The sequence below is a fragment of the Apostichopus japonicus genome, chromosome 18, assembly GCF_037975245.1.
Source record: "Apostichopus japonicus isolate 1M-3 chromosome 18, ASM3797524v1, whole genome shotgun sequence".
Taxonomy (NCBI): domain Eukaryota; kingdom Metazoa; phylum Echinodermata; class Holothuroidea; order Aspidochirotida; family Stichopodidae; genus Apostichopus; species Apostichopus japonicus.
The window spans coordinates 6,357,780-6,383,709 of NC_092578.1; the positions used below are offsets into that span (position 1 = coordinate 6,357,780).

The following is a 25,930-nucleotide window of genomic DNA, read 5'->3' on the forward strand; positions in this document are numbered from 1 at the left end:
TATTTATATATACTATATATATATATATATATATATATATATATATACACATATGAAAAAAACATTATATACGACTTAAACAACTAAAACTGTAAGAAGCAAAAAAAAAGGAAAAAGGAGGGGAAAATTAATAGTGGCCTACCGGATAAACAAGCATTGTTCCAGGTTGCTGGGAAGGCACGATATATGTAGTTGGACCGTACGTCTTCATTATAGTCAATGTAAACTCCACTCGTAGTCAACTTGCACTTCTCTTATACTTTTATTACAGTCCAAGTTAAAAATATCAAGAGAGAAAAAAAATCACCACTGCTGCTATACAATCCTGGAAATACTACGCATAGGCACAACAACAACAGGCATTTAACCAACCAACCAACAGGATGACTACCGGCCAGCAGATCTCGGAGTAAAATATTCCGAAGGTGAATGATGCGAGAACCACTGTAGGATCAAAGGGTTGTATTTCAGGCAATCTGCTGCTTTGCCCAGAGGGGGGCTTTGCTTTTTCAGTTTTTTTCTTTACCGTGATGGTATTGTAAGCTCTCGAGGGATTAAAACAGCACTCCTCCAAGACCGGGTTTAGAACGGGAGGAAGAAAAAAAAAGGTAAATAGGGGGGGAAAAAAAAAAACTTTAATCAGCACTCAGAATAACACAAAACACTCAAAAGGACTTGGAGAAGCTCAAATATATAGCCGAGGGTTTTATCAACAATAGTCCAAATCCCGAAGGTTGAATAAGACCGGAGATTGAATGCCCAACTACTTAGCAGGAGGACAAACTGTGTGTAATATGCAGGAGCGATAGCTTTAACTGTTTGCTGGGTGGAATTTAGAGAGATCCGACCAGGCCAGTAGTAAACAGTTATCTCTGTGTCAGGTAAAATCTCCTACTGAACCAATTCTTGTTCTACCAAATTCTTTGGGAGTAAACCGACTCTCTCTCTCTCTCTCACTATGGAATATTGTTTCCAACGGGAACTGAGCAGCCCACTGTCCACGATAGTCACTACAGAGTACAATCAATGTCGCAACTCTATTGCATAGTGGATTTGTCCAATAAGCCCACAAAATGGAATAGTGGAATATCACTTGATAAACACTGTGAGCACATCCTGCACACGGTATATGCATAAAAGTACATCATGTGTGTGCATGCAGACACATGTACATACACACAGTAACAGCCTCTACAGAGCTGCTGGGGTTCATAATAGATCCTGATTGGCCGAAGCTAGAATCGTAACAGCCAATCACGAGTAGTCTTGGAAAGTTATGAGTTACAGAACAGGTGATCAAAAAAATTCTTGATGGGACACCCAGGAGGGGAATGTACAATTGGATTTTGGTCAGTTCTTGGGATCCAGGGTAGTAGCTAAGGGGGTAGTAGGTATATATCTTTACTGGGTCGTTAAAAAAAGGAAATTCTGACACAGGCAGTGGGGGATGGGGATTATAAAGGAATGGCACTCCAAATGGTAAAACTCTAAGGAATTTTACAAGCTATAATATCTGTAGCTTGGTATCATTATTGTAAAATTCCTTAAAAATATTACAGAGCAGTTTAATATTATTACAGCCTTTTTGTATTGGTTTTGAAAACATTTTTAATGTCTCTACAATGCACATAATGTTCATTAGTTACTTCATTCAAAATTCTTGTCAAGTCAGTCTAAGAATGTTATGATATTTCGCTTAATTGCCTCATACTGAATGATACTACAAAAACATTACATGACTCATAAGTAAAAAAAATTAATGATGCAAAAAAAGTTGCCTAAAAATGTCTTTTGTAATAAAGCTGTGTGTTGAAAAATGATCAACTCAAGTTTTTTTTCTTCAAAATTTAAAAACATCACACATCGATACATTACAGTCATATTTTACAGAACAATTCAACTCATTTCGGCCATAAGTGTCAAACACGAAATAGTGAACTAGAAACAACAAAACTCAGTTAATAGTTATCTTGTCCCGATGATCTGTACCTATTTATAGGTATAGCTACCTACCTAGCTGTTTTGAAAATCCTACCTGGCTGTTTGAAAATCATATTCTGTTCATTCAAGCTATTGCTGATTATGACTTTTTTGATATATATTGAATTTTTAGCATTTCAGAACTTGAATTTATAACTTTGTCAGGAGAGAACATTTTCACATTTGATTAGCCATTCCCCCACCCCCCTCCCCTTCCCACTCCCCCTCCCCTTCCCACTCCCACTCCCCTTCCATTTTTGCATGTCCTTAAAATTAGTGGGCCTGTCGTCATGTCCTTACAATCAATCATTCTCAGAAGTTCCATATATACTGTAGTCTGTTTGTCCGTACAGAAAAGCTGGCCGGAATTTGTTTTTATTGCAGTGGTATATAAGCCTGCTTGAGAAGCTTTATAAACAATGATACGAGATTGGGGGCACAGTTTTATAGGCTTTATGCAAACAAAACTGTCCTATCTGCATACAGACATCACTTACTATACAAACTTAACTGTATAGCAACACGGTGACTCAAGAAACCACAACTATTTCACTTCGATCTGAAATCACAAAGTCCATCTGGCATAAAATTTGGCTCTTTTTTGTAAAGCACCAGGAATGTCACAATTTGGCAGATAGGTATTGAAAATGAAATTACATTTGTTGGGTACAACATATTTTCTGTATTAGTTTTAACAAGTTATTATGATATGCCAGCATATACTTAGGAGCACCAAGAATGGTTTCTAAACAAAATAAAACAATCATTTTATACCGGTGCTGTGGTGGAGTGGATAAAGGCGGTGGTTTTTGAAGCAATGAGGAGGCTTAGCAATCGGGAGGTTCCGGGTTCGATACCCAGCCAGGGTCATAGTGAAGGTGGGTTTTCATCCAAGAGGAATCTACAGTTTTCCCATCTGTAATGACTGTCTTACTTGAAGAGATTCCAAATTTGAGTTAAAATGTTGAATTGGAAGCAACCCGACGAGTAAGTTGTAATCCGTTAGCCCTTGCGGATTTCTCCCACATTTAAGCGTCATAAAACAAAACTGCTGTTTATTATTATTATTATAATAAGGGTATTTGGAAACCATGTAAATATTACATAGGATGGTCAAGGGACACACGCTATGTTGCAAACCAGTATGTGCACAGAATAATTTATCTGGTATTGCATAGCTAAATGCTATGTAAAATGGTCACCTTGCTACAAAAGTACAAAGATGTATATAAGCATTCTGACACACTTAAAGGTCTACTGACACCTATGTACAACATCATCCTTATCACTCTAACAGGCATTAGAAATCATGAAAATAGCTGCAACATCAAAATCCATCAAAGATCGACCATTCTTTAGCTCTTTTCTTTATATTCTAGTTTTATGTATTAACAAACATTAGCTAAATTATGCACATTGATGGTGAAAGGGGAGTGTCACTGCCTCATTTTCTGTTATATGTAATCTCTCTGTATTGACAACCTTTGTATGAAGGACAAGTCTGACTCCCAGGATTGTGGATATTTTAAAATTTTATTGTCTTCTTTGAATCTCACCGCATTATTCATCACATTATTCAAATGATATATGTGGGGCTTTTATAATTAGAGGTTAACCTATTAAGGCCTAAAATAAGAACTTTTGATGAGCACAACACTCCATATCATAATCTGCACATATTTAATGAGTTTCCCAGATTCATTCAAGACTTCAAATGGTATATCTCGGAAACGAAAAGAGCTTTCGAAAAATGTGGAAATGATTATTTCACACACAACAAATGACACTGAAATATGGGGCAAATTGGCTAGGTGTCCGTAGTACTTTTAAAGCATATTATTTTCAGCATTCTATGAAAACCTTAAAATGCTACACAAAATATGAACACTCAAAATATGAACACAAAATATGAACACACAAAATATGAACACTTTTTCCTTGCTATGCAATTATTAAGAACAAATCATAGCTTTATTTCTAGGTTTGATAGTAATTCCCTCCTGGGTCAATCAGGAACCATGAATTCATTTGGGATTGATTGCAGCAATCTAGAAAATTTGTCAGAGCCTAATGAATATCATCCCGTTCATTAACCTCCGACTAGTAAATTTTAGTCATAGGATGAACTTTCAGACCCTAATACAAGCAGTTGTGGGGGAAAATGTTTGTTGTTTTTTTTTTGGTTATTTTTTTCTTTCATTTTGCCAGTGTTGCCTAACACAATAAACCAATGTAATATTAGACATCACGTAGACATCATGCTGTAATTAGAAGGCAATTTTCAACACTCAAATTACTGAAAACCCTGCATGCATTAAGCTATAATACTGTACACAGCAAAGATTGCAACATGGGGTGGTTTTTCTTTTTTTTTTCTTTATTAGGATCTAACAATGCGCAATACACAACAGAAAAAAAAAGGCTTGGTTCCAAAGAATTGCTGGTGGGTATACAATGCTAGCTTGAGTGAATACCTCGATAAATACCTCTTAGGTCAGACTGTTCTATTCCAAACCCTAAACAAACTAAAGGAGAAAGAGAGAGACTCTGAGAATGGCAGTCTATAGCCTAAAAAAAGAAATCAAAATCACTCCTATAGATGTCATACTAAAACCGGGATTCGGTAAACACTGTGATTACAGGACCGTGACGAACAAACAACTCCGCACGTGTTTACAGCTTAGAAGTCTCTTAAATTAGTATGAACAACTTACTGTATGTCCTTTTAAAGAGGGAAAAAAAAGGAATATTTTTTAAATACAAAAAATGATCAATTATGACCAATAATTTGATTTATACTTTTATACCAAATTCCACTACTTATCACTTATTCACTATACCGGTAGGTTTTACTTTTCTCCCAGCTAGCCGCTTCAGCCCAGATTCTTACATGCAAATTAGTAGGCTAGGCTATCTAAACCTTCCCTGTAAAAGAGTAGTAGGACAGCTATCTATAGGTTTATCTATATTTGATAAAGAGTCCATAGTAATATGTATTATGCAACAAAAATTTAATGTAACGTATTAAAGGGCTTCTGATGATAAGAAGTTTCTTTCAGTAGTGCTCACTAGACACTTTTGGGGGTTACATGATGTAGGTATTTCATATCTAGCACCAGAGGGAGGGGTTGATGGGGGGGGGGTCGAGGGGGGGAACTCCCCGAACATTTGTTACACCAAACGATTTTGGAGAAGCCAATGCGGCAAAGTCACATTTCACAATCTCATGATTGGAAGGATTGATTTCTGTAAGGCACAACCGTAATGCGAAAATCACTGGACTCACAACTTAACATTTGCCCTTAGAGGTCGTCAGTATAGGCCCCAAAATTATAGCACGCTATAATTTGCTAGAAGTGTTCAAAAAGTATTTTTTCTGGAGGTCTATAACTCTCCAAATTGTTCTCAGAGATTTTTAAGGAACACACACAAGATGACTGAATGTCCCAGTGAGGAAAACTTCCTCAAAGGATGTAAAAAAAAACAGTTTAAGAATATTGACCAAAGGTGACCATATTTGAATATCTAGCAGATCCAATACAGCATACCTTTAAAGTTCATAGCCACATGAAAGAGACTGCCAACAAATGCTGAGACAGATCTCTACTGTTCCAACAAATCAATTGATGGGAGTATAAATCCAGGCAAAAACAGTATCTGTGTGTTAAAGTAACATTAACCATACGTCTTGCAATGCTGGTATTAAAGACGATATGATCTAGAAGTGAGTAGTGAATAATTGTCAATTTTTTTTCGTCTCGAGGTTCTTAATTGGATTTTTTGTGTTATTAATAATTATGTGAGAGACAGCTGCAAGGGACATTTTGAACTAAATGAATTAATAAATAATTGCTATTCAAAAATGCATCTTTGCAACCTGGCAAAGTGCAACCACCTACTTAGCTAGTTTACAGTGAAGTTTATTGCCATTGTGATTCTAATGACACACATGTGATGAATTTGGACAGAATTGATCCCGGTAACGAATAATAATAATAATGTGCATCAAAATAGGGTCTCTTTCATTTTCTATTCCCGCACCAACAATGTAAAATCTTACATAATTTCCACAAACGGTCTACATTGGGAAATTTAACGAGGGAGTCAGTCCATAGGTTATATATACACATAACTTGTTGCCATTGCATGCCCGTAACACAGAACGGGTTAAAGAGAGTTTTGATCATGTGACAATATACTCTTAGTCCAAAGATCGAGTGCTGACCGTCGTTTAAACCGAGTAGATCATTGCTGTGTCTTTTTGTTGTTGTCAAAAATGTACTTTCGAGTCAAGTCTAGAGTAAACGCTATTCTGAGCCGATTACACTCGTATCTAGTTACATCTTCAACCGTGCTCTTTTGTCAGTGTTCGTGCCATCAAGTGATGATGACAAGATGGAATAACTTCAAAGGATTGCAAAAAAATATGGAAATTAAAAAACTGTAAATTGAGAATGCTGGCAACTATTAGGACTGCTATAAGTCTTCAGTGTGATCACTATAAGCACCGACTGAGCATTGCAGACTTAATATGGGATAAACGACAAAATGAAAAGAATTCGGAAACAAAATGATTTAATTGCTCCTCGCTTACCTGTCTCTCCTCACAACCTTAGCACCCCAGTCTACTGTGCCTAGCATGTCCTGGTAACCTTTTAACACCATGAGCCCTCTATGACCGCCTCCCCCCGGTCATTGCCTTCCCCCTTCTCATTCTACCATTCTAAGTGCCTGCACGCATTTTTGTCAATCGGAAAATTTCCTTCGCATTTCGTCCTAAGGTAGCTGAGGATTCAGGAGTTTTTTTTCCATCAAATTTCTATATATCTTAGACGTCCTATCCAGCCTTGTGTAGGGTATAGGAAATAGGGTATAGGGAATACTCTGTTAGTAGTCATAGTGGAAAAGACTACACAACACATACAAGCACCAGCATCATGGAGATGACTGAATACCATCTCTTCAATCAGAAGGTCAGGGAGATGGTGAATATATTATTTTTCGTCTGACCAGTTGGCAAATGGGATGATTTTCTAAAATCTGGCTATCTGATTGAAAGTGAGGATCTTGGGCGGCATTTAAGGGACAATAAAGGGAATGTGGAAATTATAAAATTGGATGACGCACACTTCTCTGGGACTTCCACTTCAAGCATCTTCAATAAGCCAGCTCAGGACAAAGAATTCAAACCAATTTCAAATTCTAACACAGAGCGATCTCTCTACGAGATTTGCGTATGTTTGTATAACCGTTGATTGAAATTTTACCGAATATCTCTTCAGGAGAATTTTCCAAGTAGGCCATGAGGATGCTATATACTCATTTGTATCTGAAAAGGGGAGTTTTCCCTCTAAGGTTAATTGTATAAATACAGCCAAACCTAGATGCCATCCCAGAAGCAAACACCAGAAAGGAATGCCGTGCCTTTTGTTTTACCCATGCATAACACAATAGGGAAACAGTTTATGTACAGTAAAATAACACATGATAGACGAGTGAAATTTACACACATGTGGGCTACATGTGGGCTATATGTGGGCTACATGTAGGCTACATGTGGGCTTAGACATATGAGGTCCATACTGAGTTTGAACTGAGTTTGAACTAAATGAGCTTAAAGGGGATAGCTTGAAAATACCAAGGTAATGTCCTATTCACTTGATAATTGCTGACATTATAAGGGATTTTTTCACTATCGTGAAAACAATACGCAGGTAGTGCACCTTATATATATAATCTATATCCTCTTCATATCATTATGATCATAACAAATTAATGCTTGTGTAATTTTCAAAAATTTCTTTTTTTCTTGTTTTTTTCTGTCAAATATTTAAGCTGTGGTCAAATTGAACCACTCACGTGTCTCGTAGCGGATAAATCATCCCAACTAGAGTTGTACTAGATTAAGAATGCACTGGACAGGTTCAAAAGTGGGTGACCAGTTTTAGTCTCTGTCTAGCACATTAACAGTCAACACTGAAAAACGCTTTAAGTGTTGTCGTTCCCAGGGTGGAGATGGCTTATCATTAATGGGATCGTATTTTTTGGCCTGTTACAGCGACTGTCTGGTAGAGAATCTTTGGAGGATCAAGTTCTGTCATGTTATCATTCCATTCTTTCTATTTGCCACGTGGGGTAGCAATTTTATCAAGAAAATACCCCCCTAAATCATCCAACCTGTGTGAATTTGGTGGAACCATAAACTTTATACTCTTTATTATAAGTATGTAGCATTTTATTTCATGCTGTATTTAATATCACATTCTTGACTCTTGAGCCCTCCTCCCCTCTTCCCCCCCCCCCCCCCCAGCCATGTTACTCTATAAAGGCCAGATTTAAAGGGACAGACACAATCTTTGACATGAACCTGTGGCTTCAGGTTTAGACATAACACCAGTGTTTTTTTTTCCTTCAATATTTTCATCCAAAGTCCTCTACTACCATACGAGACGATACACCATTGTATGACTTACACGCCACATGCATTGGTATTGCTTAAAAGGCCATCGATCAATCGATCCAAGGGCAAGCAGAATATTTTAGCTAGGGTAAACCTTTTTCATTTGTAATTGAGGCATATTTGGGGACAACGACTGACGACTTTTTAATACTTCACGACAAAATGCTGCACGACAAAATTTTACAATGGGTATTAAGACAACGTTGATTTGTCTTTCTGAGATACTTGGGGAAAATGACAACTATTTAAAAATTCACGACAAATATGTTGTCAGAATTTTAACCCTTAAATACCCAATACATGGTCAAGCCAGGTAATGGCAGTGAAACCTTGAAAGAGGGATACAAAACAATTCTTATCACTATTGTGAATCTATGACATATCACAGGTTTGCTTCAAGTTGACTTTTTTCATGTAAAAGTTGTTTTATCTAAAAAGCATAGCAATTGTATTGCAATTAAGGAAATTCTGGAAATACAGGAAATTCAGGAATGTACATTGTAAGAACGCATGTTACTGGCATGTATGTTCCCTGCTGACAAAAATAAAATTTATCTGTGAATTATTCTTTTGATGTTTGGTCTCCACTTAAAGTTTGGTGACTAATATGAGAGAGCAGCTAATAAGTGACTCCAGCCTACAAGTTTTTTTTCACTAGCATTAACCTTCCACATTCCCCCCTCCTATAAATGAAATGTTTGGCATAAAGGGATGTTGGGCACAAAGGGATGTTGGGCACAAAGGGATGTTGGGCACAAAGGGATGTTGGGCACAAAGGGATGTTGGACACAAAGGGATGTTGGGCACAAAGGGATGTTGGGCAAGGATGTGGGAAAAATTGCATGGGGTGTGGCTACAACAATAATGAAGGACTGGATATACCTCTCTTAATTTATAATGAGTATGGATAAGAAAATATATAAAAAAGTGAAATGAAAGTAAAAGACCTTTTTCAGCAGGTACCAGTATCTTTGAACCTTTTACCACCTAACTACCACACTACCACACTAGAGAGATTGCTGTTACCAGCGATACAAACGACCCTCACAGAATGTACAACTTGTCATTCATTGGCTTCCAGTGACTTATCTTCAAACTGCAATATGCAAATCACACTTGTACAGGAGATTGCCAATGAAGTGGATAAAAATGAGAAAGTGCCTGGTAAAGAAGTCTACTAATTCGAATTTTAATAAAAAAAAGCCTTTCTGTTTAACAGAGAGCATATTTATGAAAGGTTCAAGTGGGTTTTAGAGGGTTCTTGTGAGTAAGTGGTTGATAAATTAATCAAGCTGCCATGAACAATAGTGGCAACAGTGGAAAAATTATTCAAGGAATATTTAAACGCATATGCTAGAATTGTTGATTGCACATGAATTGTCTTTCATCTTCTAATTGCTATAATGGCACGGTAGATTTGAAACTCTAAACCGATTAAAATAGTTTTTAATTGCCAAGTGACCTACTTTCCGATGTGATATTAAGTTGGTGTGTTTTTCCTCCAATAAATTATAAAGAACATTTTCTCATGAATGAGTATCATTTATCACCAGAAGAAAACTTCAGAACAATTATAAATATAATTTTAATTTCATACCTTCCTTCTCCATCCTTTCTTCCCCTTCCTTACCATCGCTCTCCAAACCTCTCCCACCCTCACCCTCTCCCACCCTCTCCCACCCTCACCCTCTCCCAGCAAACAAAGTAATGATAATAATCATATGGAAAAAGGAAAACTGGTACACATGTAAAATAGCAGTAGAAAATGTATAGTTGTCTTTCAAACAAATTGCCCACTGTATACTTTCTTGAGATAAAATAAAATAAATCCAGTCATGCCATTTGTCATCAAAAAACAAACATATTCAAAGGTTCCGCTCAGAACAGTGGCATCCTATTTATAGAAACAAGGTATCAACCCCATGGTGACCCTTTGTCATGGTTCAAGAAGCTTGGACTTAATGGATAATAATATATCCATGGTTCATGCATAACTGTTAAAAACTAAAGTATATACCAACTTGAGGTAAAATAAAATAAATCCTGTCATGCCATTTGTCATTAAAAAAACAAACATATTCAAAGGTTCAGCTTAGAACAGTGGCATCCTATTTATAGAAACAAGGTATCAACCCCATGGTGACCCTTTGTCATGGTTCAAGAAGCTTGGACTTAATAGATAATAATATATCCATGGTTCATGCATAACTGTTAAAAACTAAAGTATATACCAAATAGTAGCAGCATTTAAAGTCAATAACAGCCATTAACTAGCTGTAAAGTACTTGGATAGGTTGTCATGGTAATAGATTAACTTCCATTTAAGGGGTTCCAGAACAGTGTCAAGTGCTCTGGTGTTTGTGGAAGCCTTCGGAAGGCTAAATTAAATAGAGCTTTCAACGGGATTAGGACTTAAAAAAAAAACACACCCTTCTGAAATGATTCCAGCAGAGTTGGTTCACCACATACAAACTTGCATGTGGGGTAAGCCTCTTAGCACAGCTTTAAGTAGATGAAGGAGGTGGGCTGCAGGTAGCCTGGTAAAGTTTAAAGTTGTTTTCTCCGTCTCAAAATGTAGACGAAATAAGAAGCAGGAAGCGTCCTTTACACATAATTATACTTTGAAAATGGAAACCTTACAAATAAATAGGATAAAAACAAAATGTTAAATATTATCATCAAAATATACCTTTCGTGAAGTGATTTAAATGAAGCGTTTTTAATTAAACCGATGGAAATTGGTCTGAATTTGTATATTTTAGTTTGAGCACCAAATTCTTCAAAAAGATTGGATCCTCATGGCTATAAAGATGGGTATATGCAAATGGATGGGTTGGATTGGGGGGGGGGGGTTGGTGGGGGAGTTGGTGGGTGGGAGAGATCGTACATAAATTATATGACCATTGCATACAGTCATGATATACACAATTAACACAAACCCAATCCGTGCAAAAAGTAGGGTCCATTTCAAAATTGTAAAGAAGCAGAAGATTTGTGCCAGTGGGAAAGTATCTTTAAACTCTTGAGAGAAATGCAAACATCCTCTCACATTCTCCTGTAGAGATTTAGCCCCCCAGTAAGCATCTTTGAGAGTTCCATTCAAAGACAGTAAAAAATCTGCTGCAAGCCAGTGATTGGAAAGATAATCCTCTTGAAGGAATCCCTAGATGATAGCCCACAGACAATGGGATGAGGATGGGTGTCAGAAGGGACCAATAATAATGAGGCTCTTGGCTGGCCACCCAATGGACAAAATAAGAAAAGGATCTTTTGGTTTTGTGATGGAAGACTTATAGAGATAATAAGTGAAAAAAAGGGAAGGGGGGGAGGGTTCTCAACTTTACGTGGACACTGAGATGAATCTGGGCATAATTGAGGTAAAGAAACCAACCAAACCAGCTTTTCGACACAACAAAACAACCAATGCATCTGTGATTTTTAAGCCACCAAAATGAGGGGGAGTCCATTGCAGTGTTATCCAAACCAACAATCGATACTCCACCTTGAGGAATTAAATGTGCTCATCCATGCATGGCACCATTCGAAAGATTTATTTATCAAGTGTGGCCTAGAGATTAGCAAGTCAGTCACACAAGTTGCCAGCAACTATCATGGAGGGGGGTGGGGGGGGGGGACTGAAAATGGTCCCAAGATGATGGGCTTTCAATAGGTGGGAGCTGGTACTAGCCTTTCCTGTACCTAGTCATTATTTTTAGAATCTAAACATATAGGCAATAATTTTAATTGCCATGAACTGGTAAGAATGTTTTCAGCAAATGAGATACCCCTGCTTTCTCTTTTGAAATAGATCTACAGGGACAAGGGGTGGGGGTGAGGTGGGGTGGGGATGAGGTGAGGATGGTATTAGGAAAAACTTTGAATTATATATTCCTGCAAAGATGGAAAGTTCACCATTGAGGTGAGGATGTTGGAAAGGGGTTGGGGATGGGGGTGGGGTGGGAGGAGATACTTCAGTCGTTATATATAGTACAGACCTAATGCATGATTAATGCATAATTATAGTACCAACCTGACCTATATATACTTGACACATCATGCCATAATGCATGATTAATGCATGATTATATAGTACAGACCTGATCTATATATACTTGACACATCATGCCATAATGCATGATTACTGCATGATAATATAGTACAGACCTGATCTATATATAGTTGACACATCATGCCATAATGCATGATTACTGCATGATTATAGTAGAGACCTGATCAATATATAGTTGACACATCGTGCCGTAATGCATGATTACTGCATGATTATAGTACAGACCTGACCTATAGTGAGTTGACACTTCATGCCATAATGCATGATAAAATATCCTTGGTAAAAGCTATCCCATCTTAGAAGAAAAGTTAATCAAGATAAAGACAGCATGCAATGTACAATTTCAATTCAGGATAGGAAATTTATTCCTAAAAATCCTCCTCCTTTTCTAATGGCCTTTATACCTCTCTGGGGCATACACATCATATACGTCATATACATAATACATACCATCCAACTAAATATTAGGTCCACTTTACATTCCATACCCCAACATGCCCTGCCCCCCCCCCCCCCCCCCACAATTTGTCTCAACATGACATACAACAACAAAATCACATTCTTTTAGTACTTAAATTTCAGACAATTTTTCCTTTTTCCCCCCCCCCCTTTTTTTCCCTTTTTTTATGGAATACCTAACATATTTCATTACATTTTGATTTTTTTTATCACTATTTTTAAAACCATCTTACATACCATCACAACTTTTAAAGGTACTTTAGGAACAATATGGGATATAGAGAAATCTTTTATATTGACAAATAAAATCAAAGAATTTATAACTGTTGCCCCACTTTACATACCAACTTCTGCCCTCTGACATGTTCTAAAATGTTTTAAAATTTGAGCAAACTTAAGGGGAGGGAATCTTGAACCTCAGGAGTCTTCAAAGTTTAAGAGCACTTGATATCTGCTTGACTGTAGCATGTAAAATCTGCAACAAGTGCCACAAAAAAAACAAAAAAAAACAACAAGAATGCAGAGGTTGCAATGACTTCATTACAGACTTCTGCTTGGTCACCAGAAATAGCTCTTATAACATATACCTATCCTGAGTTCTACCATGAGATATCATGTTTAAAGGCTTTCAACATTTGACCTTTGGTGACCTCATATGACCTTTGACCTCTACCAAAAATGATAGACTTCTTCTACTTACTATAATGCAACCATATGCCAAGTATGAAAATGAAAAATGCTCTACCTAACTTGAGATATCGTGTTTACAAGGTTTTCAGTTTTTTTTACCTCTGGTGACCTCAGATGATATTTGACCTACGCAAAAAAGTACAACGTTATGCCTCTCATTGTGACATATCTACATACCAAGTATGAAATGTATCCGTGATTTCTATCTGGAGATACCAGGTTTAAAAGGTTTTCAGTTTTTGATGTCTGGTGACCTCACATGACCTCCACCAAATACAACAGGGTTCTTCTTCCTCTCAATATGATGCATTGTACCTTGAGAAATCATGATTACAAAAACATGGAACAAACAGAAGGAACCAGGTGCTCAACCACCTCTTTTTGTACTGGGGAGGGGAGGAGGGGGGGAAAGATGTCTATCCAAAGGAGGGGTTTAAGCGATAGGGGTGTCCCTTTCCTTTTGAGAAATTTTGGTAAAATGGAGGATACATTATGGTGCTAAATTTTGCAACTTTTATGTATCAACTTACTCTGCCAGTGGGGGAAGTACACATGGCTGAGTCCCTGGGAAGTAACACGTAAGTTTGATTAAACTTGCAATAAACAAGACACCACTCAATTTATGCCATCTACCACATAACACACAAACGATCCAATATTCTACGTAAACACATTCGTATAACGTTCAAATTTTCACATCATGTCGGGTTTATATGGAGAAGAAAACCCCACTCTGAAATAACAACCTAAAACTTGTCAACAATGCTTGTCGGAGCCTTTGAGGTTAGCGTTGACACAAAACAAGGCAAATTTACAGAAATAAACCTTTTGCCTATTAGGGGTCTTTAGGGAACGAAAGGAAAAATGGATTAACAATAACAAACACTGGAAAGAACAAAAATTCCTTTTGAATGGCTTATAATGAATGGCTATAATATCATAATATCATATGATCCAATTAAGATTGGATTTAAAGGGGCCATATCTGTTTTCCAAGTATTAAGCTCGAGGATGGTTTTGAGGCCAACTATTTAAACTAGCTACAGATTTTGTTTGTTTTTTAAAAATAGAGAATATTTTCATGAAAAATGACAGCAACAAACAATCATGTACAATAAACCATGTTCAAGTGTAAAAACTTGAACTAGTATCATCGTCCTAGCCATTCAATTGTAGTTAAAACTCTGAGAGAACAAATGCCAAGTGCAAAGTGCTTCATTTGAATATTAAAGAGAGGGGCTTAATTCAACCCTTACTTTTACATTCATTGAGGCAAATTGTTCTTCTCTTTAGCACAAATATGTCATACTGTTTTTGAATAAACTTGACTTTTCTTTGAGAAAAATGAAAAATAATTGGAAAGGTTTTATAGGAGGCTAAAAGTATCATCTATATTTATCTATCATTTTTTTATATATTTATCTATATATATTTTCTTTTTTATATTTATCTATATATATTTATCTATCATTTATAGGAGGCTAAAAGTATCATCTACAGTTTACTGTAGTACAAGTCCTCTCTCTTTGATGCATATAAACCAGATCAGCATCTTTCCATGAAGAGTATTACAGAAGACAATTCCTTGCATCTTTAAAACATACTACCCCAAATCTTCATGATGTTTACCTACTAGACCTGCAACAACAGCAACTAAGAAGTTTTAAGTCCAGATAAGAGGACTGTGGGTTCTAGTTCTTATTGTCAGCTGGTGGACTTCTATTACTTCCTATCTAAAGTGACTTAAAATGGACAGTAGCCAGTTAAACAAACAGATTACAACTGAAAGAAAATGGTAATAAAATTAATAAATAACTTCCTTTTAAACTGCAACCTGTAATTAGCCTGACCAGTGCATGCTCAGTATTGCATGATCCGACTAGAAAATTGGAGGCAGTTCAGACTTTTGATAAAGCCATCGTAAAGCATGCAGGGGTAGGGGCTGGGGGGTCTGGGTAGGGCCAGAGCAAGGATACTGATTGGAGAGAAGGGTAAGGATGCCTTGGAAACAGATGCATATAGAACAATTCTCTATTACTGAGCACTGGGAACAAGGGCTGGAGGGGAGGTGGGTGAGGGAGAACTAGGGGAGAGGGGGAAGAGGGGAGAGGGGGAAGAGGGGAAAGGGGGACGAGGGGAGAGGGGGAAGATGGGAGAGGGGGAAGAGGAGTGAGGGGAACTACATAATTGTATGAAAGTGCCATGGAGTTATTGATCTCCTGTTTGACCACCTTCCCCCTTCTTCCTTCCCTCCTCCATCCTTCTTCCTCCTTCCCCAGCATCTACTGAGAACTTGGGGAGACTCTTGGATTTCATAAATGTCCCTCCCTATGTGACAAATTATTCACACCACTAAGAACAGTGAGAGCATCTGCCATCTGTTTATTTGATAGTTTTGGCTGCACTGATTGACCTCTTACACTTACACACAACCTTTGAGTACTCGGGGATTATGCAGGTAATGAAGTTCCTTCACTTGTTTCAATTTAAAATTGTCAACATGTCAGAAGTCACGTTTCTATAACTCTTCTTTTATAGTTTTATACTGTTTCACCCTTCGGTACCACTGGCATTTTTTTTATTTTTATATTATTTCTGTCAAATCTCTGGAAACTTGTCAATGTTTTGAGCAGCAGCCTTCATGGTATTTTCTTACAGCTTACAGGCATGTTTTTTGAAGTCGAAATGACTTTGGATAAACATGATACAGAAACGGAATATTTTGAACTGTTTATAAAGCTGAGAGTAGAAACATCCTGCTCTAGAAATAGCTATTTCTATAACATCGAGTTTACTTATCATTACACGGTTTTTAACATTCCCATAACCGTCTAACATGCATTCATGCATGCATAATCTGTCGTTTTTATTTATGACTTTAATGTGCATGCAGTCGCTGAACCACACTTTCGAATAGAGTGAAGATATATTTGAAAAGGGGTGTTAATTTGAACCAGTGATCTTGGTAACAAATCCTGTACATTACAAATGGTCCTACATCCACTGTCAATTACACTAAACATGAAGATCTGTGACATAGTAAATCTCTGTTTGATATTCCTAAACCCATCAGGAACTTGTGAGATATTTTAGCAACGGCGGTGTGTGAAATGTACCCTGGGATAAAAACAAATATGTGGGAGAGGGGATGGGTGGGAGAGGGGCTGTGAAGGAAGCTGTAGATAAGATACCTGTTCATCTAACTATTTGGTGAAGGAATCCTGAATTCAGCAAGAAACATATTTCAGCAAAACCAATTTCTAAACACTTTTCTTCCCTAAACTTGTAGTCCGAGTATTAATTAGAAACTGACATTAAAAATTGCCTCTCTTCAAAGCTTTCTTGCAAAGATTCCATCAAGGCCCCTCGAAACTGACGATATAACTAAATGGTGATTTTAGAGATAGAAAATTAAAGAAGGAAGAACATATTTCACCCCGAGTTTTCAACTTATATAAACCACAGAAGAAAGGTTTTCACTTGAGGCCTCTCTTGGGTAACAAGGTGAACCTTTTGATTTTACGTTCCGTACACCGATCATTAGACAGACGATGTAACCCACTAAGAATTAGGATAGGCTAGGATAGGATAGGCTAGGCTAGGATAGGGGCCCCATCTCTTCTCTTTTTGCCACCTGACAAGATGCCCCTTCCTCCTTTTACCAGACCTCCTGTTTCGTGTCCATGTCCTCCTTCCCAACAAGTGTTAACCAAAACTTTCTCCCTTAGCCGCTGTCAGAGAATCATAAAAGCGTGAATGACAAGGTGAAGAATCTTACCAGTGGCGTTTGGGAATATTTTAGTAACTCTATCCTCTTAAAGGTAATTTAAGTTTAATTTTTCAGTTCTTCATGCAACAAGACATTTCATGTCACCCAAACTATCAATCATCATATGGAGAAACTCCTTTTTTTTCCTTTTTTTATTTTAAAGAGAGACAATATCTCCAAATGTTTTCCAAAAAATTTCAAAAGCATTCTCGAAAAAGCAATCTGACACCTATAGCAACTCAATGCTCCATCAAGATATATCTTAGCTGTTGGTCAGGCATGATCCTTCTAGAGATTCATTTGAGTTAACCCGGCTTCATTTGATCTCGCTAAAATTGCTGGAAATTTCTAGGAGTGCCTTGGGAAGAAATAAAAAAAAGAAGAAAAGGGAGATGGCCAAAAAAACCATAGTTCATCGACAGTTCAACACACACCGCCTGGTGGAAAAGCTTCTGCGGGACATTTAACATATTTATAAGCATTTTTCTTAGCTTAAAATTTAATTCTATAATGATAATTTTAGAAATCCAACCGAAAAATCATTTAAAACCCAGGATCTATGGGATGATTACTGAAGAACATTCCGCTTGATCAAGTAGTTTCACAAAGCGAGTAAAGTTATTGTCGCACCCACGACTGCTTCTTGGAAAGTGGGGAAAGCAACTGACTATTTTCTAACATTCTTAAAGAGATAAAAGAAGTCAATTTGTATATAAACAAATTTTTTGTCTTTCAAATCCCATTGTTCAGTTTTCGCCAAGTAACAGACCAATATATGCCATTTTGTTACCAGGTTGTGGAGCATGTCAATGCAACATCATTTACTGAGCAATAACGAATATTCATCATATCTGTGTACATTATAGCACCCAATTTCTTCCCCTTGCAAAATAAGAATTAAGAAAGAAAAAAAATAAGAATTGTTTGCCCTCCTTTGTTAAAGGGTACATGCAAAGGAAGTGCATTTTTCTTTGGTCGTGGGAATGCATTTTCTAACTATGATCATATGGTAATACCCAAATATTTGACATAGCTAACTCCATTGAACTATAGGAATATCAACTGTAGGTCATCCATATCTCTGAGGTTGTTGAGGAAAAGATTGTTGTGGAGCATGTCAATGAGACATATCATTTATTGAGCTTTATGAACATTCATAAAATCTGAGTATATTATAGCACCCAATTTCTTCCCCTCGCAAAATAAAGTAATGTTCTCCTTTGTTAAAGGAAATGCAAAGGAAATGCATTTTTCTTTGGTCATGGGAATTCATTTTCTAATTATGATAATATGGTAATTATACCCAATATTTGACATTGCTGACGCCATCTGTTAATTAAACTGTAGGATCAACTGCAGGTCATCAGTATATCTGAGCTTGAGGAAAAGATGGTGGAATAATGCCATATGGTGGAGGTAACACAGGTCAAATATGTCTAATTCACACTTCAGCGCCACTACTGACAATTTGGAACAGGAGAACCTGTTAAGAATCATTCCCAGTTATAAATATTTGACATGAAACGAACCAGAAAGACCAAAATTTGTCCAGCGGAACAACACGGTAATTCATATTAGATTATATACCTGCTGTTCAATTTCTTGCAGGCTCTGATCATGGTTCATACTTTAAACAATACCTTGGAATCTGCATAACATGTTTCAGGCCTCTTACTCTATATTACTCAATGACACACATTGTCACACAATGTTGAAGTTATTTAATGTCACACTTTTGGTGGATTGGTTCATTATTATGATAACGACATACAAACAGTGCCCAATCACACATGGACTCCCAATTTTTTTTAGGGTTATGCCTGAACGAAGACAAACCATTCCCTTTAAAATTGACTAGGAAATAAAAAGGGGGGGGGTGCAAAACTGGGCAATAATTTGGCTACATGGTCAAGCATATCATTGTGCGACATGGCATAAAACTTAGATTGACAGAGGTCAATCACATTTCAGATACAGAGAAAAGAGAGCTAGGCGGTCACCTTGAGCTCAACTAAATTATCCTAAAACTTTAACAGCTCAGGCTAAACGTTACAATATGTACTTCTTCCTAAGAACATCTATCATGTTCAGGCATGGAAGTGTGTTTGCAATGATGTTCGCTGTGAGAAAACTTGCTTTAAATACGAAACACAGCCTCAGAAAGATGTCTGTATTTTATTCTTTCAGGTAGTTATACTGATTCAACTTAATAAATAATACTAACTAAAACACACCCACAAATAATAAGTATAAAATAGTTAATTAAATTTAATATGGTTTTAATGTATATCTGAAAAGCATGCATGCATGAATATATAATTCAAGTAATTACAAGTGACCAAACCAAGATGAGCTTTGAAATGAAACCTGACGGAAGCCATCACCGGTTGGGAATGTACAAAACAGCATTTTTTGAGAGGATACATGGGTGGGTGGATGGGTGGTGGATGAAACACTTTTGACAATCTGAGCCGAGGTTAGTAGCTAATTTGCATAGTCAGTGAATAGATATGAATATTCATTACAGATATTATCACCTGATCGTTTCACACCTTCGTTACAACCGTTCCCGAGGAAACTGTCACTTGTCGTACAATACATAGTGAAATCAAACGACAAAGCAGGATGTGTAAAAATTTTCCAGAACGGTGTCTTCCACTGTGTGACATTCCATTAACTTGTCAGGGAAAATTCATGATGGATGGCAATAGTTCTCGACAGGGAATGAAACATAGAGACATAAATAAGTGTAACAACCGGGCTGAAACTTTTGAAAAGAGAAGGATATATTGACACATACACACTAAAATGCCACTGTAAAGTGACATTTCCCTTGTTATATGTTAACTTTTTGAAGTCAATTTTTTTTTTGGGGGGGATGGGATATTCTCTTTTGTTAATACTTTCCACTCACAGCTCGTAGAGCTGTGTACCCATGGTGACAATAAAATGTTAGAATAAATGTTTATTGGTCAATTTGACAGAAATTTGACAGAAATCTCCTTCATTCGCTGGGCTGTCAGATCTTTCTGAGAGCAGTTGGTCGTTATTGACATCAGTCCACAGATGACTCCATACTTGCACGATGACCACATAGTATGTTGCAGGTGATATAACAATGATGCAGTCATCAACTACTGAATTCACAGCGCGTACTCCCTCACCTCATATAACCTATGCATTACCGTATTAACCTCGCTCTAGCATCTGGCAATTGTCTGTATGTGAGTGTGGCCATCTCCCTTCCGTAATTGCCAGCCTTTTGCGCAAGTATCGCTCTTTCATTGCTCTTAATAAAGCTTAAGATTTCAATCTTAGATGAGAAATTTATCGTAAGCTCATATCATAATCTATAAAATCTTGTAATTTAACTATCAGATGCCAATAAGGGTGAGGTGACTGCTCTTCTTAAATGTAATGGCAATTAAGGAGCAGGGGAGGGGGAGGGGAGAGGGATACAACTAAGTGATCACAATTAAATAAAGGAGGAGGGGGCTGCTCAGACTATTTAGCTATAACAAATGATCATATTATAGGAGGTACATGATTGAGTGAGCCCTAGGGATGATTGCTTTCCTCAAATGAAACTCTAGATCTGTTTAGCTACTGTTTTGCTATATTTAAATAACCTGTGAATGATTACAGTACTGATGCATGCATGCATCCATCTTTCTACAAATATTTTTTCCGACCGCCCCCTACCTTTAAAACCAAATCAAGCCACGAGAACCATAATCGAAGGAAAGAATTTCTCGGCCGGGTATTGCAGTACTAGTGGGGGTGATCGCCTTCAAGATCAGAATATCCCTTGCGGAAGAAAATTACCCCCTTTAATAACAAGTTAATTCAATTTGGGGGTCTAAAAATCAATAATAGATTTGAAGTTAAGTCAGAGGATAGTTAAATGAAACTGTATGAAATAAATGTGAGAAGTGAGGTTGTTACTAGGTTATGTAACCAGATTAAATACAGCAATAAATATCAAGCCTGTCCTCTATATTTAGTTATGGTTATACTTTCGCCATTATCTTTTCTCTTTCTTTATGCCAGCTCCAAATAACATATTCAGAGAGATTATAAACAATTTTGTAACGTAACTCTTAAATTTTTGATATGAATCTATGAAAAGATGGTCCATGATAAATGTGTGCTGGTACTTTGTATTAAAGGTCTAAGGACACCTAGGAACAACAATTAGCCTAATCACTCTAATAGGTATTAGAAAATCATGAAACTAGCTAAAACTCCCTTCAAAATCGAACAAAGATTGACCATTTTACAAGTCTTCTCTTAATTCTAGTTCATTTATGAATAAACATTAGCTAATTATGCACATTGATGATGTACAGGGAATAACTGCCTAACTTTCTGTTATGTTATCCCTCTGTTTTTACAACCATTGTGTCAAGGACACTGACCCCCACCAGGATTGCGACCTAAAAGGCGATATTTTGAAAAAATTTATTGGCTTCTTTGAAAAGAGGAACATCACATTGTTCAAATGATATATATATATATGTACGTGGGCTTGTAATTAATGGGTTAACCTATTAAGACCTAAAATAAGAAATTTTGATGAGCGCAACACTCGATATCATACTTTGCACATATTTAATGAGTTTCCCAGATCTATCAAAACTTCAAATGTGTATATCTTGGAAACGAAGAGAGCTTATTGAAAAATGTTGACAGATTCTGAATGATACTATCACAACAGACGTACTGCATATTGGGCAACTCTGTTAGAAGTCCGTAGTGCTTTGAGGATTGTAACGAAACTGTTAAATTATTATACGAAATCTACCAAAAGGTTGCCGGTGATATATATGTGCATATACTTGTATTAAGCTACCACCTACGATGTGTAACGTTAATCTGAAGACCAAAAACCTTACAAAGAAAATGACATTTCAAGACTTCACGACCACATTGGAAAACGCAATTAAAATAAAAAAGGAATAATTTATGTTAACCTAGTTTCCCCAAATATTTACTGTGCAAACCGCTTTATTTATTGCAGCATAAACTATCTGCTCGTTTGATAAAGTTACTGCTTATGAATAAGCTATTTATAATACCGCCTTGAGTCTGTTCTGCCTTACAATATATATGAGAAGGAATACATTTTAGCTGAGCAACAATTTTCTTATACATCTGATGCAGCTCGTTCCGACCTAATCACACACACATATATATACCCTCAAGAAAAGCAGAGACATCCAACGCACCATCCATCATTCTTTCATTTTGAGAGAACAAAAGAACAGAGGAAAAAAAACGATGCGAACAAAAAGGAAAACGAAAAAAGGAGAGAGATAATAAAAAAAAAAGAAATAAAAAAAAAAATGGAAAAAAAAAAATGATAAAACCACCCTCATCCTGCTTGAGTGGGTTTTGCCTCTCGCTAAAATCCAGCGGAGCGGAAACTCTGCCTGCGTATCGTTCTTGAAATATAGATAATCAAGAGAAATTTCTCCCGACAATTTCTACCCTGTGTTCTCTGCGATTGCAATTAACGCGTTATAATTAAGGCTCCAGCCAGCAGGAAGCTTAAAACTCCTCCTGTAAGAGCTCTAATATGGAATGGAATAATGAAGCTGGGATGGTTGAGCGAACACTCACGACAGACACACTGCAAACAATATCTACCTTAGTGAGTACGTGTATCTGCTTAAACAGATATGAAAAAAAAACATTGTCGGCTTCGCTCTCTCATTCTTCTCATCATTGTTACCCATTTACTTATATTTCACGGCCATCCCATCTCTTCTCAGTTCCCCTTTCCCCCAATGAGGGAAGAAAAAAATTTCCATATTTTTTATATTTTTTTGGGGGGGGGGGAAGGGGAGGTGGAGCATCGCAGCTCTCTTAATTGCATGATATTAAAAATAATGATCATGAATAATAGTGATATTTATAATAATAAAGATCTACACAGTACGAACGTATCCACCCAGAAATGGATGCTCAAGGCATGTTAAAGTATACACAGAGAGCTGGTTAATTTATATCAAGTTCATCTCAACCAAATGTTTGGTTTAAATTTTGGTTTGAGATGTATCAGTGGAAGGTGGCTGAGGGAGTGGGGGGGAGGGGGTGAAGGGTCCATTTCATAAAGTAGTATTTTACTTTGGGTTATCAATTGTCACTTTGACAACTCTGCTAAGTGTAATATTCACACATAATGCTTTAAAACTCCTCATTTTTTTCAACTTTGATAGACGTAGATAAAATCACATCGTTGCCTAACATAGTGCCTAGCATAGCGAGTTAGGAGGTATCATGTTTCTTTTGTTCCTTTTCATTTAGAGAAAAAGGTTGAGTTAAACGAATGCGATGCATTTGGCAAACATCCATGCCATAGTTACTGTAAAGCCAATGTGTGATACGAATGTTTTCAGGTCAAGAAACTTGATCTTTACATCGATGCTACCATCCTGGGTGAAGTCTGAATATCTATTACAGCAGTTAATCGTAGGAATATCCTAACCAGAATGATGGGTGTCATGTGTTGCCAACAGCTGCAACTAAATTTGTTGGTTTTCTAAACAATGTCCTCTTTTCTTCTTTCTGAGAAATTGAGAGACGATTGTTTATTATTTGCAGCGTTTCTCACAAACACAAGATTGATTTTCTGTGAGCTAAGCCGCTGTGAACAGTCACCACGGGTTTGTTAAATACTGCTGTAAGACACTGATGTTGGTATTAACTCAACTGTTTTCAGGATTTGGATACTTTTGGTACTATATCACTTTATTAGTGAACATTTTTTTTCTTCAAAGTTTGAATGCAATGTACAATATTGTCTTTCCAACATCGTAAATAAATCGATAACAATTTCTTATAGCGAGCGTAATTGTGAAAATTAAAATGATCGCTTAACACTGTATATTAACGAACAGTTAACTTGTTGCACATCAATATGTTCCAACCAATAAGTGCTCCATGAATAATCCAAAATTTTTCCACTTCTCCTGACCTTTGACCACCGACCAATCAAACAACAGAGTTATTGTGCTCATGATTGTTACAATATTATAACCCAAGATGAAACCAAACTAACATTACTGTCGTTTTGATGACAGCATTAAGCTATAAAACAATTTCTTTGGTAATTAATGAGAAGTACCGCGTTCAAATTGTGTTATAACCATGATGCTGAAACTATTAGATTTTTTTACACAAAATTCTACACCATGAAACTCACTATAATCACATTGGTTAATCATATTTGGTTGAGAGTTTGCAGTGACGAGGTGTTTAAAAAGATAGTAACAATTGGAAATATGCAAGTTTGGGACGGTACAAAATGGCCGTCCTGGGGCTATGGACCTCTTGATGAGATGTACTAATGAGCTGCCATCCTAATGGACTAATTCGACTAGAAAGGAACGTCTCCCGAGGTATCGAGCTGATGGCTTGAAAGACATCTTCAGAGAAGAATTTAACGTGCTCATTGAGCAGGATAATGAATATAAAATCAATTACCACTGATTGATTACGCTAAAACCATTATTCCTATTTGGAAAATTCTGTTCTTTTTGGTTGTGACGATGGAAAAATAGAGACACATATCATAATAACAACTGGATACATAATTCTTGTCGATCATCGTAATTGAGTCTTTCATTAAGTTATGTACTCATCAATTTGAATGAGTGGAGAGATAAATGTCATAGATTTCTAGCTAATCAAGGTACTTTCGAATGTCATTAAGAACATTCTGTATGATTACGATAATATCACAGTAACATCGAAAATGAAAGCGAGTTGTGATTTTCAATTTGACAGCGTGTACCGTGAACAATCGGAAGGACTAAATAGTCTTTGGTGGCATTTCTTTCATCAAAACTGAAAGCAGATCCATTTCAGAGCCATGGATCCTGTGAAACTTTTCTCAATTAACCGTCACATCTCTGCAGTTTATGAAAAGCTTTGTTGTTTGTTTGTTTGCTTACTTCACGATGAGATGTACATATAAACTTTCATTGCAAAGAGCTTGCAATGTAAATGAATGAATGGACCAACTGAGACTCAAGCACCTAGGTAGAGTTTAACCTTTTTTTTGGGGGGGGAGGGGGAGGGGAGGGGGAGGGGAGGGGGAGGGGAGGGGGGGAGGGGAGGGGGAGTAAGGAGGAAAGAGTTGTGATGTCCATCCCAGGGCAGATGGGTCTTAGGGGTAGGGGTCTAAAGGGAGGGGTGTCCTTCCAACTTGAGGCCATGTGCCATCCCTTCTCCCCCCCCCCACCAAATTTATTTTCAAAAGACCTGTTGAAAATGTGACAACATTGAAGCATGGTGATACATACCGTATTACCATCGACTTAGCCCTTAGGTGATTGTTCTATAATGAAGCCTATTTACACATGAAAAGTACTTACGGGATTGTGACTGTGGGTATGGAATGATGGCTTTCACCTCATCAGCAACATAACAAGGAATGCCTTACATCATTTTAGGGCCATTTTGAAATTTTGCAGATTTTACATATTGTTTACACAAT

General features: G+C 37.0%; 1 protein-coding gene and 1 long non-coding RNA gene across 8 annotated transcripts in view; one reads left to right on the top strand and one right to left on the bottom strand.

The window, feature by feature from the left end:
- Positions 1 to 25,930, top strand: part of LOC139958752 (uncharacterized) — a 97,354-nt gene that overhangs the window by 63,432 nt on the left and 7,992 nt on the right. The gene's annotated exons all lie outside the window — the stretch shown is intronic.
- The window catches only part of LOC139958745 (RNA-binding motif, single-stranded-interacting protein 1-like), a 263,437-nt gene that overhangs the window by 52,790 nt on the left and 184,717 nt on the right, over positions 1 to 25,930 (bottom strand). Inside the window, exon 1 of one of the 7 annotated variants that reach the window (XM_071956059.1) lies at positions 143 to 1,146. The exons of the other annotated variants lie outside the window; for them this stretch is intronic. Within the exon in view, the coding sequence (XP_071812160.1) occupies positions 143 to 211 (69 nt within the window). The 5' untranslated portion in view covers positions 212 to 1,146. Of the gene's footprint in view, positions 1 to 142; positions 1,147 to 25,930 lie in introns of those variants that run through there. 7 annotated transcript variants of the gene reach the window in all.